The sequence below is a fragment of the Symphodus melops genome, assembly GCF_947650265.1.
Source record: "Symphodus melops genome assembly, chromosome: 10".
NCBI classification, from domain to species: Eukaryota; Metazoa; Chordata; class Actinopteri; order Labriformes; family Labridae; genus Symphodus; species Symphodus melops.
Window position 1 is genome coordinate 19,379,102 of NC_136700.1, and position 13,146 is coordinate 19,392,247.

Genomic DNA, 13,146 nt, shown 5'->3' on the forward strand with positions numbered 1-13,146 from the left:
AAAGTTAGAAAAGTGTAAAGTGCAGTTAAAAAAAAGCAACCAAAGAGCGAGTTGCTATTGCAACAGGGACACATGTGATATGACTAATAGCTTACGACAGTAATAAAATTGCTAAATTGTAAACACGTTAAATTACATTCAATATTTAAATAAATAGTAAGTTAAAAAAAGGGGGGGGCTATATGTGGCTTCCATTATGGCAACATTACAATATGTCTCTTTCCTGATTGTACTGCTGAGGGAGAGACAGACGGGGGAAGAGACAGAGCACAGTTATTTGTTTGTCCTGAAACAACAATAGTTTCCCTTATACACGGGGTTTGTGGCCTCATAGCACTTTTCACCCTCCTGGCAAACTCAGATTCAGGGCTCAGCTTTGGTTGCATTTTCGGTGTAGTATCTTTCTTCTTTAGAGTGTGGGAGTTTCATGTCCAGTCCTGGTAAGTTTTTTGTTTTTTTTCCTTTTATAATGTTCATAAATAAATAGAGAATAATTCAAAATAATGTCTGTGCAGCCTTTGTAGAGTATAGAGCTATACTTACATAGGCCTACAGGTTTTGACTTTTATCATCCTACTTTTAAAACTAAGGAATATTTAGTGCAAATTCTGTCTCCAGTACATTTGTATGTTTCCTTCTCATCAGAAATCGTTGGATTAAGAAAAATGAGCAGTATGCAGGGTCTGAGGGCAAACTCATCTCAGTTCACTCTGGACAGAAAACCCTTTCGCATCCTTGGTGGCTCCCTCCATTACTTCCGTGTCCCCAGAGCCTACTGGGAGGACCGTCTGCTGAAGATGAAGGCCTGTGGCCTCAATACACTCACAACGTAAGCTCCAAATCTATTTTACAGTGTTGTTGTTGTTTATGAAATACGATAGGTAAATCTAAAAAGTGTATAATACATAGCCTATATGTGAAGTTTTTCATTTAATGTAATAAAATAATTAATGTTGTATTTTAAGTCTAAGTATTTTTTTAGATACGTGCCATGGAATCTGCATGAGCCTGAGAGAGGAACATTCAACTTTCAGGATCAGCTGGACCTAAAGTTAGATTTATATATTCCCTTTATTTTCCCTTTTATGAAATGATTTAATCTTTTCAACAGACAAGCAGAATAGTTCTTTAATCACAGATGGATTATCTTCCTATCTCAGGGCCTTTGTTACTTTAGCAGCAGACATGGGTCTGTGGGTGATTGTGCGTCCTGGACCGTACATCTGTGCTGAATGGGAATTGGGTGGGTTGCCTAGGTAACACAATCTTCACTGTGCTTTAAAATAGGACCATGTATTAGCAATATACAACCTAAGATGTTAATGTTTTTCTTACAGCTGGTTATTGCAAGATACAGGAATGAAGTTGAGGACAACTTATCCTGGATTTGTGAATGCTGTCAGCCTCTACTTTGACAAGCTTATATCACTTATCAAACCTCTAATGGTATGTTAAACTGTTTATATTGTCATGCATTTCATTTCGAGAACCTCCTGAAGGAAAGACTGTCATTTTCAGTAAGACAAATCTTTTTTCATGTTGTGCATTACAGTTTGAAGAGGGAGGCCCAATTATAGCAGTTCAAGTTGAAAACGAGTATGGATCATATGCCAAAGATGACAAATACATGCCATTTATAAAGAACGTGAGTGTGTAAATGTTTTTCGTTGTTTGTTTCATTCATAAATCCTTTATAATTGATTGAATTTAGCTATACTAAGCGTATTGTGCATTTTTTTTCTGTAGTGTCTCGAGGCCAGAGGTATTAAAGAGCTTCTGCTGACTTCAGATAACTGGGAGGGATTGAGATATGGAGGTGTCGAGGGAGGTAATCACGATACCCAACTGTTATAGAGCGATGAAAACATTCTAAAACAAATGTTTTACTAACTTCTTTAATTTTTGTCTCTTTATAATGTATTATCTTTAGGCATCTATCCCATCCTAGCTCCTTTAATGGTTAATGATGTATATAATGTATGATAATAATAATATACTCTGATTTTCTCCTTTTATTTGAATTTTGTACATCTGAGTTCTAAAAACGATAAACCTTCAGAGACTGTCATTCGGAGCCATCCACCACTTGGCAGAAATGCAGGTAAGTGAATGTAATGCAGTTTTTAAACTCATTACTGATTATGTGTAACAGGACAAACTCCCAGTCACAGTGAAAAGGCCAGATTTTATTTTTCATAAAAGCCTTGCTATGACTCTTTTTTTGTATAGCCCCAGAAACCCCTAATGGTGATGGAATATTGGTCTGGCTGGTTTGACATTTGGGGAGAGCATCACCACGTGTTCCATGCTGAAGGTCAATAACCTTTTTTTTACAATCATTTCCCAATCAAATATTTCTGCTCAGCACATGCTCATTGTTTGCTCTGAGTTTTATTGTATCCCTTTCATGAAATAACACTAAGCTGATCAATGGCCAGTGTTAGCTGTGAGTTAAAGTCTGAGGTGGTGGATTCAAGTTGTGTTTGAGGAATTTACTGCCTGACTTGTTCAATTCTTTATATATATACTTCTCTGTAGCTCACTTTGTGAATTATGTCAACATGTATTGTCATTTGGATTACAGACATGCAAGCTGTTGTGTCAGAGATCTTGGAGAGAGGAGTCTCAATTAATCTTTACATGTTTCATGGGGGAACCAACTTTGGCTTCATGAATGGAGCTATGGACTTAGGTACCTACAAACCCCAAGTCAGCAGTTATGGTAAGTGGATAACCAGAGCTGACAAACCTGAAGAAAAAAACATGGCTCTGGTATTAATGAAATGATGCCTCCTTACAAATACTTCTCCATGTAAATGTTTTCTTTTCAGATTACGATGCACCGCTATCTGAGGCTGGAGATTACACGCCAAAATATCATCTTTTGAGGAATTTATTCAGCCAGTATCACAGTAAAGCCTTTCTTAATTACACAAAATTGTATAATATATATCATGATAAGCACTATGTTTTGCCTACTTGTGTTGCAGCTGAGCCTCTTCCTGAAGTGCCCTCTCCTCAGGGGAGGAAAGCATATGACCCTGTCCTCATCCAGCAGCACTTGTCACTGTGGGACAGCCTGCACTTCACTGAAAAGGTTTGCTCCAGATGACAGGCACCTTTCTGAATGACAAATGAATGCACATTGTACAGAATCTTTTCCGACATACTGCTGGATAAATACAAAGGTGCCCAGCTGGAATACTAAAATGTAATATGAGGTTTTGCCTCAGACAGACAGAACATCTCTGTTATCAGTATGTTTATCTGCTGCTCTGTCTCAGCTGTCTAAGCAACCTGCTGCTTATGCACTTGGACAGATGTCTTACACCTAGCAGCTGGGTTTATTCATACATCAAGGTGTCAATACACCAGCTTTTTTACAAGTATCGTCCATATGTTGTTTATTTCAACTAGCAGCAGTCTAATGGATGTATACATATCTTCAGCAAGAGTGGAGCTTCTTAAATTCACATGTAAATAAGCATTTGCCAGCCTGTAAAGCTGCACATATATCAATTCATGGTCTTCAGAAGTCTGTTGAATTACTTTGTTCTGCCAGATTCCTGATTTGAATATGTCAGCATGATTGACTTTTATCTAGCCATTCAGGTCAGACAGGCCGGTAAACATGGAGAATCTTCCTGTCAACAATAACAATGGTCAATCATATGGTTACACGCTGTATGAAACCACTGTCACCTGTGGGGACTCCCTCAACTCTGGGAACAACATCAGAGACAGAGCACTGGTGAGGACAAACACACTGAAACACAGACAGGCACGTGTCTCACATGCAATTTATCGTGAAGTTACACAACTTTGTTTTTATCATTGTAACCTTTAGGTTTTTCTGGACAAACAATACGTTGGAACTTTGGACTACAAGACTCATGAGCTCATACTCCCTAAAGGACAGGTAGCTATTGTTCTGACTCAGCCCAGCCACCCCTATTACCACTGATAGAGAAACACATGCATATTATAATCCTACTCAGACTACATATAAGGATTAACCCCCTTTTCACTAAAAATGACAGAAGTAAAGATCAGTATTTCAGTCCAGCACTGGTAGAAAATTAAAAATTTACTTTATGCACATGAGAAATCCAAGTTAAATATCTCCTTTTATGCTAAATAAATGGTAAGCTAAGTAAAACTAATTAAGTACTTAATTAAGCAATCAATTAATGAACAATGAGAATTTGTAAATGTTATTTCCCCATCTAGTTCATTCAAAGACAGTAAAGAAACTTTAATTATGATTACAAATTCTGTTATTTTTGTTTGACATGTATAAACAAGCGTGTACATAATTGTGATCACTTTATTACCTGACTAAATGTTGACATCTCACACATGTATTTTGCATCCAAGGGAGAAAGGACATTAAGCTTACTTGTGGAGAACTGTGGAAGAGTGAATTATGGGAAAGGTCTGGATGAACAACGCAAAGGTATTCTTTATTCAGCCTTATAAGTACCATGACTTTACCAGTCATCACAATATCTGCTTTTGTTACTCATTTAGGGAAATGTTTGAGGCCGACACATTAATAACGGCCTCATCCATACCTTCTAAATGTGTTTACAGTGTGTGCAAGGCGTTAAAGGAGAAGCGCCTTTTGCACCCGGTCTTTGCAGCTCTTTACATAATGTTGGCCATAGCTACCTCATCTGAACTTGTTCAACAACTCAATTGGTGTTGTTTATATACCATTTCATTTATAACTGTATTATTTATACATGACTGGATTTCCAGACCTGAGTCAAACCCTTGTTTAGAACAATTTCACCATGGTCTCTGTCTTTCTATTTTTTGTGGCACTACACACTGTTCTGTTGTAATACTCTGCATGACATTTCACAATTTTTCTCATACATTTGGGTACATCGCTATGTACACAGACTATGCATAGCCTATCAACGAATGACAGCGCTGACTGTTTTCACCTCATATTGAGTTACAGGTATTTTGGGAGACATTCTGTTGAACCACAGCCCTCTGAGAGGATTCAACATCTTCTGTTTAGACTTGAAACCCAGATTTGTGAAAAGGTTGGTAAACTTTTCTTTTCTTTTCGTGAAACTATAGCATCCCCTCGTGAACTTCAATACACTTTACTTCTCTTTTGATTAATGGAAGTAATCACGCTGAAAATACTTCCTACAAATACTTACTGATTCACAAAGTGTATTTGAGTCCACTTGGCTAAAGTGGTGTGGCCAAATGACCAACAGTGTATATTAACAGTAAAGTGAAAGCCAGGAATGATGTTGATGAGGAACTCTTTCACAATTTATCCCTCATGATTTGTTTGATCCTGGATCCTCTTTACAGTATGTCCCAAATTATGTATATGTTGACAACAGTTTGATTCTTTTTCAGAATAATGAGTTCAGATTCTTGGAAGTCTGACACCGAGGTGCCTTCCCTTCCAGGATTTTTCCTGGCCAGACTGCATGTGGATGGTCATCCTAAAGACACCTTCATCAAACTCCCTGTGAGTAGTTCCATCTTTATGGAAACTGTATCTTTAAGAGCCTGGAAATTGTGTGACAGCGCACTGCTGTTGTTTGTGTTTCACATGTCAATCAATCCGTAAATCAATCTTTACTTGTATAGCACCAATAGCAAATGTTTCTAAATTGCATAGTTTGACACATTCTGATGCCCCATTTTACTCTTTTAAATCAGTGGTTTACAGTGAATAGCTTTTTGCATTGTTGTTTTGATGATTAAAGTACTTTATCTATCCACAGGGTTGGGGTAAGGGAGCAGTGTTTGTCAATGGGCAGAATCTTGGACGTCATTGGTTTGTTGGTCCCCAACATTTCCTTTATCTCCCAGGACCTTGGCTCAGAAGTGGAGAGAATCAGGTACACTTATCACTTACTTACCTATAAAATAAGGAAAACTTGAGTTATGGTAAAATGTTTCTGTTCTTTTTTGGTAAAATGTATCACACTGTGCAATATCGGATGTTTTTATGTTTCTTTCAGATCATTGTTTTTGAAGAACAAAAAGTGGGTGACAAAATAATTTTTGCTGAAAATCCTGAGCATGGAAGGACAATTGATGTTTACAAACTCCCCTTTTGCACACTGCTTTGAAAATAATGAACTAGCAACTAACTGAAACTATGTTCATGATTTTAACACATATCCTTAACTTATATTCTGCAGCATTGATACTTGCTCATGATGTTGTTGCCTTACACGAGCATTGCATTCAACAATTCAATAAAGTCTGATAGATTTCAGTATGAAATTTGCTTTGACTAGAAGTTATTACGTATGACCTTATGAAAGCATGACACACTACCAAAAGCTCATCATTGGACGAGAGGCTTGTCTCTAACATGTGCAACCACGTCAGCTAAGGACCGGAATATTATTAGTTTTTCCTTCACATTAAATGTTGTTTTTTTTGTTGTTGTTTTTTTTTTTTTTTTTAAAGTAGAATGGTTAGCTGATGAAAAATGCATCAAAATGTGTCAACAAATTTATAGATAACAGGCATTTGTCAATTCATTAATATATATATTGCTATATGTGACAGTGAATGCGGTCAATGAATACGTCATAATACGTGTGTTGGTTTTCATGCTTTTATTTCGAAAATACTGACCGGAAGGGTCGCATGTACCTCTAGTTAGCTTGATTTGTAATCTCCTGCTGTTCCTGTGTCGGCACAGCAACTGCGGAAGAATCACTGTGAACTTGGAGAGTGGTCGACTTCATGCCCTTCATGGTCTCCGTCAGCAACTTTAGTTTAGTTAATAGCACAGTGAAAGCTAGGAAAAAGTACTATCTTGGAGATGAGTTTACAGCGGTTGTCGGAGCAACTCTGCATCTTAGCCTAGCCAAGCTGAGCTACTGAACTGAGTCAGTAGGTGACAGTAGCTTTGCATTGTTTATTTATCTACTTTAGTAAGTTGAGCTCTTATAAGTGAATACAGTTTTCTTCCGCATCCTAATATGGAGTCCTGTGGAGTGGTATGCACCGTTCTTGGATGCTCTGCGGGAGTTGTGGTGGCTGGGCTGCTGTTTGCAGCCTACAAACTTGGCTTATTATACCAGCTGTTTCACAAGGTAGGTTGTCACATTTTAAATATCATAAATAATAAGAGCTCCTGCTCTTTTGAATGGTTTCCTCCACATATGCATTTTTATGCAGCCATGTAGATTTGTCAAAGCAAATGCGTCTCTCAAAAGCACCTGTATTCTGTGCAGGAGGAGCGTGTCACAGGTGAAAGGTAGGAAGGAATCTATTCATGTAAACTTTGACCAGCCCTGTGGTTTTCTGGCACAGAGGCTATCACAACACCCAGGCTGTTATTGGGATTGCACAAAGGCCTGAGGCTCACCACTGCTGCGTACCAGAACAATACAGGGCTATTGTGAAATCTGAATGGAGTGCAGAGATAGTGAGACACAGGTGAACTCATGAGGGGCCGTGAACTGACACTGACAGTTGTTAATCTCTAACAGGCCTTTTCAAGTTTACTGTATTGTAAATTGCCTTGCTTCAGCAAATATTAAGGAACTCCCTGCATGTTCTCCTCTCTGACTCAGTTTTTAACTTCTTCCTCTGACTCCCTTCAGACAGAGACCAAGAGCCCTCGCCACGGTGGTGAGAGCGTTGCAGAGGTCCTGCGTGCCCACGGGGTCAAGTACGTTTTCACCCTCGTTGGAGGGCACATCTCCCCTATCCTGGTGGCATGTGAGAAGTTGGGCATCCGTATTGTGGACACCAGACATGAGGCCACGGCTGTGTTTGCTGCTGACGCTGTGGCAAGACTCTCAGGTGCTGATTTTTAACATAGCTAACGATTCTTGACCGCTGATCTTATCTGATTGCTTATCAGTTTGCTGACGGGACTTCTTTGCTAAGAATGACAAAACCAGTTTAATTTTGGGCGTATCCTTGCTAGGCTGGGTTTGAATCCGACCTCTGGCTGGCCACCTTCCTGGATTTCCATCCATACTCTCTCGCCTTGATCTCTGACTCTATCCACCATCCTGTCTGTCCAATGAAGGCACAAAAGGCCCCAAAAATAAATATATATTTTTTTATCACTGAGTGGCTAGATCCCATTTTTCGTGTGCCAGTGCTGGATCCTTGTATCCCTTCAATAGTTTGGGGTGTTAGGAGCTGATGCTATCTTGATTGTTTCCCTACCAGGTACAGTTGGTGTCGCAGCAGTGACGGCAGGTCCAGGTCTAACCAACACTGTGACAGCTGTGAAGAACGCTCAGATGGCTGAATCACCGTTGCTGCTCATTGGAGGAGCTGCTGGTACACTCCTTCAAGTGTGTTAATTTAAATAACTGATGCAATTCATGCTGCATGCACGTTTGCAGGTAGAATAATAAAACAAGAGAGCGTTACAAATGCGTTAAACTCTATCATCTCTTTGACGTCCTCCTTCTCCATCCACTGCTTTGATGTCACAGGGCAGAGGAGCACTGCAAGACATTGACCAAATGTCTCTCTTCAAGCCATTGTGCAAGTTCTGTGCCTCCATCAGGACCATCCGGGAGATCGTGCCCACTGTCAGGAAAGCCCTGGCCATCGCCCAGTCTGGAACTCCTGGTCCTGTTTTCATCGAGTTCCCCATCGACACACTATATCCATTTCATCTTGTGTCCAAAGAGTTTGGAGTTAAGAACCCTCCCAAAGGCCTGATGGGAAAAGTTGTCTCATGGTATGTCATGGTTATGACTTGCTGACACGGCATTTTAATATTGATTGAATGTGTTAAACGTCAAATAAAGGTGGAAGAGTGCTCCATGCGGGACTGTTATCAGAGACTTTCACTCAAAGGGTATGGGACAAAACATTGCAAGAATAGAAAAACAGATTTTGTGAGTAGGAGAAAAACCTGTGAAGTAACACTCTTTTGTTCAAGCCTGATGTGTTATGGATTTATTGAAGTCAAACTTCAGTTCTTTCTCTTTCGACATAATTCCCTCTCTACTGTTAAATATTGCAATGATGCGCTGTTCGGATTTCTTATAGGTACCTCAGTAACCATCTCAAGAATCTATTTGCTGGAGCCTGGGAGACGAGAGATGTGACTCCGCTTCCTGTTGACATCCCTCAAGCTACAGACGATCAGGTACGCTCGCTCTTATTCTGAAGGGTTGGATGTTAATCTGTAGTGTTTTGAGGCAATGACATTATTTTGGCAAATAAATGACAGTTGGTCATGTGCACGGTCATATTCTGACTTTATCAAAGTTCAAAATGTTTAGCTGTTTTTTTGGGGGGTTTTTTGGATTCAGGTACAACAGTGCATAGAGCTGGTCAGTCGAGCCAAGAAACCTGTTATTCTTCTGGGCAGCCAAGCAACACTCCCCCCAACGCCGGCTGATGACATCAGGTAAAAGACAGCACTTGCGCTCTTCTCTTCTTTTACATCTGATTCTTTGCATTTTGTTTTCACTGTCAATAGACTTGTAAGTATTTTAAGTGTTATAACTGTATGCAATAAGTTATGAATATTTGGTTGAAGTCTTTTTCTGCCTTATTTTCAGGAAGGCGTTGGAGGCCCTGGGTATCCCCTGCTTCCTTGGAGGCATGTCCCGTGGCATGCTGGGTAAAGACAGTCCCATCCACATCAGACAGAACAGACGAGATGCTCTGAAGGAGGCCGACCTGGTGCTCTTAGCAGGTCGGACATACTGTGTTGCAGTCTGAATCTCGTGTATCAACTTAGCAGTCACATAGCTGGTTTAATAATTCAGCGATTGTTTTAATCAAAGGATTGATACTGTTGGTTGGAAAAGCAAAGTTAAACTTCTTCTGGATACCTGTTTGGAAAATAGATTCCAAGGTAGTCAGTAAAGCATCAGGCTATGCAAGTTTCTGATAGAAATGCTAACAATGGGTGATGTGTTTTGCAGGCACTGTGTGTGACTTCCGGCTGAGCTACGGCAGAGTTCTTAACAGACGCAGTAAGATCATCGCTGTTAACAGAGATAAGACGCAGCTGCTGAAGAACTCTGATATGTTCTGGAAACCAACTATAGCAATCCAGGGTATGTGGCCTAGCTCACCATGACAAGCAGCTATTAACAGAGTAACAATGTGTCATTGTAAGTCTTTTGTGATCCATTCAGAAAATGATATCTAAAGACTAAAATGGCAATGGCTGCATTTTTTTATTTATATTAATTTGTAACCTAGTAGAATGGTTGTAAGGGAAATGCATACAGCCGTCTAAATGATGAAATATGGGTTTATTTCAGGTGACGCTGGTTCATTCCTCATGCAGCTTTCAAAAGGCCTGAAGGGCCATCGCTGTCCAGAGGAATGGCCCCAGAGCCTCAAATCAGGCGATGTGACCAAAGAAAACACAAACAGGTGAGCTGGGTGAAAGGTCACCGGTTGCTCTTCTGTGTGAGTGTCAACATGTCAACCATCAGAGTCAACAACTCGGATATCCTCATATCATCAAAGCACCTGATGAGTTCCATCTTTAGCAACAAAGAAACAAAACAAAGATTCATCCCATTTGATATAAATGCACCTTCAACTGCATCTCTGTTCCTATGCAGTCATTAATTATCCTTCACATCAACAAGATTGTTTTGCCTCCAGGGCTAAAGCTGACGAGAGCACAGATCGCCATTTGAATCCCTTGAAAGTGCTCCACAGAGTGGATGAGCTGATGGCAGAGGACAGCATCATTGTTGCAGATGGTGGGGATTTTGTCGGCAGTGCTGCTTACATAATGAGACCAAGAGGACCTATGCGCTGGCTAGATCCAGGTAAGACGCCAAAGGACAGTCGGTTGAGGAATAACTGTTAGAATGAAAATAGTGAACCTTCTCTTAACAAGATGTGGTCAAGTAGAGCTGAGTTCTTATCAGTAGGTCCAGTTTGCATGTTGGCCTTTATCAAATGCCTGCTTAATAGCAATGTAGCAGTGTGGTTAATCAGTCTTCCTTTACAGTCATAGTGACTCTGCTTCAAATGTTCGTTTTCCCTTTAACTGCAGGCGCGTTTGGAACCCTTGGAGTTGGAGGAGGATTTGCGCTTGGGGCCAAACTCTGTCGTCCAGATTCTGAGGTCAATTATTGAACCCAAAAAAACATCATTGTCTGCTCGTCTCATGATCTTAGGTCATGTTTTATGAATGAATGAATACTTGTTGTTCCTGTCAGGTGTGGATAGTGTATGGTGATGGCTCCTTAGGATACAGTGTTGCAGAATTTGACACATTCACCAGACACAAGGTAAAATCCAGTAAAAAATAAAAGTTCATCTACAGTTGGTGGTAAAACTTCTTCACTGTCCTGTGATGAATTTGTTTATCTAAAATATATGCATCCCACGACTTTAGAGGATGTTTTGTGTGTTTCTCTGTAGACACCAGTTATAGCTGTTGTGGGAAATGATGCATGTTGGAGTCAGATATCCAGAGAGCAGGTTCCCATACTCGGCAGCAACGTTGCATGTGGCCTTGCGTTTACAGGTAAATATTCAAATTCACACATTCAAAGAAGAAATAAATAAATATGTTTACAGCTTGGTACAAAAAACAAAATATGTCTGATTACTGTAGTTATTGTCATCATGGGCACTCACTGTGCTGGTGGGGTGCATGATGTATGAAGGCAGTTATCAACTTATTAATTATGACTTCTTTGTCTTTCCGCAGATTATCATATAGTGGCAGATGGTTATGGAGGGAAGGGCTACCTTGTAGGACGTGAAGACGAAGACAAGCTCAGTGACATCATCAGGGAAGCTCAAAGGGAAAGCCAGGAGGGCAAGGCTGTACTTCTCAATGTTCTCATAGGGAAAACCAACTTCAGAGAAGGCTCCATCTCTGTATAGAGACGCTATGATTTCTTGAAACAGAACTTTCTTCTTCTTTGACAAGCTTTTCATTGACTGTCATGCTCCACGAAGGTTTATAGAGAAGAGGAGAACTCTGTTTGATGCTGTAGAGCCCAGCTCTGACTAGACCTATGCTAATCCTTTGTGCCCTTAAAGCCATGTTTCACTCTGATCCCCTTTTAAAATTCCACTGACTGAATGGTCAATAACGACTTCCCTCAAAAACTATCAGTAACACATCTGCATTAACCTGCAGTCATGGCTACACTATTTCTACATCATAAACTTGAAGTTTTCAGAATGAAACTCTGGCTGCCAGACTTGAGTCAGAAGCCTTTTTCTGTGCATTATCATACTTCCAGATTCATGTTGTAGTGTATAAGATATGCTGCATTTTTTTTAAAACTTTCTTTGTGTCAGGACTTTTCATCTTCAAGGGCTTTGCGTTAGATGTTCCACAAAAAAAAAAAAAAGCCTGCTTGAGACTTGAGATAAATATTGCAAATAAATCTGGGTATTTGTGAGAGAGCACTGGTTTAACTTCTCAAATTCAACCAGAAATCCCTTTTCCGCTGTTATCAAATAAACAAGGAGCCTTTATTCGGGCAACCTGAAATCTTACAGGTGCAATATTCTTTATCCGTACATGATTAGGAATAAATACTTGTTAGAATGATTTTTTTATTGTCATTATTATTTTTCTAATGTTATGGTAATGGATGGATGAATGGAAAATTCAATAATGGTGGTATGCCTTATTATATTTGATTGTATTTTAAATGAATTGATGTGAATCAGTTGAAAGAGTGTCTGCTTGTTCAGTTGTGAATTTAAATTATATTTAATCTTGAGTTGTATAAATTGTTACGGGCTATCATTTTAAATAGGCCTATGCGAAATTTGCATTGCGCTGTAATGATAACGTACTCACAAAAAACTGTTTTTGATCATTTCACTCCATGAAACTTTTTTTTTTTTTGGGTGGGGGGGGTTTCAGCAATGTAAGGACGGTATGTATTTATAACTATTGATCATAGAATGTATATTCGAAGTAATTCTCAAATAAATGATTGGACTTTGAACGATAAATGGACTTCAGCTTGTATAAGGCTTTTCTAGTCTTCTTACTACTCAAAGCTCTTTTACTCCACACGTCACACCTACACATTTACACACATTTGAAGCCAGAAGCTGCTATATGTATGTAGTGAGACCATCAGAAGTAACTAATTCCATTCATACACCACTGACGAGGCAGAGGGTTTCATGCTAAAGTGTCTTGTCTAAGGACAC

General features: G+C 39.6%; 2 protein-coding genes across 4 annotated transcripts; both read left to right on the forward strand.

The window, feature by feature from the left end:
• The first annotated feature begins 13 nt into the window (after nt 1–13).
• Nucleotides 14–6,270, forward strand: LOC306830834 (beta-galactosidase-1-like protein 2). 3 transcript variants are annotated; one of them, XM_079354540.1, is made up of 19 exons: nt 14–440; nt 646–829; nt 983–1,051; nt 1,161–1,256; nt 1,338–1,446; nt 1,553–1,645; nt 1,747–1,828; nt 2,037–2,101; nt 2,230–2,314; nt 2,585–2,722; nt 2,832–2,912; nt 2,991–3,097; nt 3,605–3,751; nt 3,848–3,919; nt 4,378–4,456; nt 4,970–5,057; nt 5,389–5,503; nt 5,763–5,879; nt 6,003–6,270. In XM_079354540.1, exons 1-19 carry the CDS (start codon nt 428–430, stop codon nt 6,111–6,113), a joined length of 1,851 nt encoding a protein of 616 aa, XP_079210666.1. In that variant the 5' UTR covers nt 14–427; the 3' UTR covers nt 6,114–6,270. The 3 variants fall into 3 exon arrangements, with proteins under 3 accessions (XP_079210666.1, XP_079210665.1, XP_079210664.1); XM_079354539.1 differs by having other exon boundaries at nt 2,832–3,097; nt 5,389–5,553; XM_079354538.1 differs by having other exon boundaries at nt 2,832–3,097.
• A 343-nt stretch (nt 6,271–6,613) lies between these two features.
• On the forward strand, nt 6,614–12,942 carry ilvbl (ilvB (bacterial acetolactate synthase)-like). Its single transcript, XM_079354541.1, has 14 exons — nt 6,614–7,094; nt 7,608–7,809; nt 8,188–8,315; nt 8,460–8,710; nt 9,025–9,124; nt 9,291–9,388; nt 9,543–9,679; nt 9,912–10,046; nt 10,257–10,371; nt 10,609–10,778; nt 11,009–11,079; nt 11,175–11,246; nt 11,380–11,485; nt 11,672–12,942. The coding sequence occupies exons 1-14, from the start codon at nt 6,981–6,983 to the stop codon at nt 11,848–11,850; spliced, it is 1,878 nt and encodes a 625-aa protein (XP_079210667.1). The 5' UTR covers nt 6,614–6,980; the 3' UTR covers nt 11,851–12,942.
• Nucleotides 12,943–13,146: the final 204 nt, after the last annotated feature.

Bases quoted from the DNA above. Each gene is read 5' to 3' on its own strand.
- LOC306830834 (XM_079354538.1), top strand. The intron at 1,257-1,337 runs GTAACACAATCT...TTTTTCTTACAG, and splicing joins GAATTGGGTGGGTTGCCTAG to CTGGTTATTGCAAGATACAG. The intron at 1,646-1,746 runs GTGAGTGTGTAA...TTTTTTCTGTAG, and splicing joins ACATGCCATTTATAAAGAAC to TGTCTCGAGGCCAGAGGTAT.
- ilvbl (XM_079354541.1), top strand. From the start codon at position 6,981: ATGGAGTCCTGTGGAGTGGTATGCACCGTTCTTGGATGCTCTGCGGGA. The intron at 8,316-8,459 runs GTGTGTTAATTT...TTGATGTCACAG, and splicing joins CTGCTGGTACACTCCTTCAA to GGCAGAGGAGCACTGCAAGA. The intron at 10,372-10,608 runs GTGAGCTGGGTG...TTTTGCCTCCAG, and splicing joins ACCAAAGAAAACACAAACAG to GGCTAAAGCTGACGAGAGCA.